Source organism: Pelobates fuscus, chromosome 3 (assembly GCF_036172605.1).
Source record: "Pelobates fuscus isolate aPelFus1 chromosome 3, aPelFus1.pri, whole genome shotgun sequence".
Lineage (NCBI taxonomy): Eukaryota > Metazoa > Chordata > Amphibia > Anura > Pelobatidae > Pelobates > Pelobates fuscus.
Genome location: NC_086319.1, coordinates 261,697,293 through 261,698,232, shown reverse-complemented (window position 1 = coordinate 261,698,232; position 940 = coordinate 261,697,293). Strand labels below are relative to the sequence as shown.

The 940-nt window shown below is 40.2% G+C and overlaps 1 protein-coding gene across 1 annotated transcript in view; it reads left to right on the top strand.

Moving 5' to 3' along the window:
• Positions 1–210: 210 nt before the first annotated feature.
• Positions 211–940, top strand: part of IKBKB (inhibitor of nuclear factor kappa B kinase subunit beta) — a 39,561-nt gene continuing 38,831 nt past the window's right edge. The window contains exon 1 of the mRNA XM_063448437.1: positions 211–413. Within this exon, the coding sequence (XP_063304507.1) occupies positions 402–413 (12 nt within the window). The 5' untranslated portion in view covers positions 211–401. The remainder of the gene's footprint in view (positions 414–940) is intronic.

The following is a 940-nucleotide window of genomic DNA, read 5'->3' as shown; positions in this document are numbered from 1 at the left end:
TGCACCCAAACCACTCCACTAAGCTAAAGTGGTCTGGGTGCCATAGTGTCCATTTAATGCTAACCTTATAGTTTTAAGAATAATGTAATACATAAAATCACCTAAGTTGTTCAATACCCATTCAGAGCGTGAATTCTCACTACACAACACTGAAAGCCTTACACTGTTCCTTTAAGAATCGGCACGCCCCTATAGAACGTCATACCGGGAAGTCCACGCGGAAGTTTTGTTCACAACTCTAGCAGGAAGCGTACCACAGACCATTAATACAGGAATATACCGATACTCTGTTCATATCGATTATCACACGGAATATCGGACACTCACTAACCAGGCAACTCCAGAATAAAGCAGCGTTATTACCGACCCAGCATTTACTTATTAAATCTCACTGACTGCACATGACACACCAGGTAAGGAGACTGTACTGTCTGCAAAAAGAGTCTTTATTGTTCTCAGGTTTCATGATGGGGTTAAATATGGTGTTTGTAATCAGAGGCGCTTTGTAGAAGGTGTTAAATGCTGTGGATTATATATATATATATATATATATATATATATATATATATATATATATATAACATTTTTGTAGGTGTTTTTAGTTAGAGGTTAGCTACGGCTGTCATAATTAATTGCTAACTTTTTATTCTCCTGCTGCTGTGGCTGAGCATCATGGGAAACACATTAAAGGACTTCTACATGCACCATAACCACTACAGTACACAGTAGTGGTTATAGTGCCAAGAGTTCCTTGGCACCCCCCAATGTAAGTAGCCAACCCATTTGCTAACTACTGCCTCTCTAGAGTTTGAGCTAACCATGGTAAACAAATGGTTTGGCTACTTACATTAGGGGCACCAGGCAGCCTAAAAAACTCTTTCCGCTGACACTCTTAGCCAATGAGCTAGTGCTTGGCTCAGGAGAGTTAACCGTTCCGTCT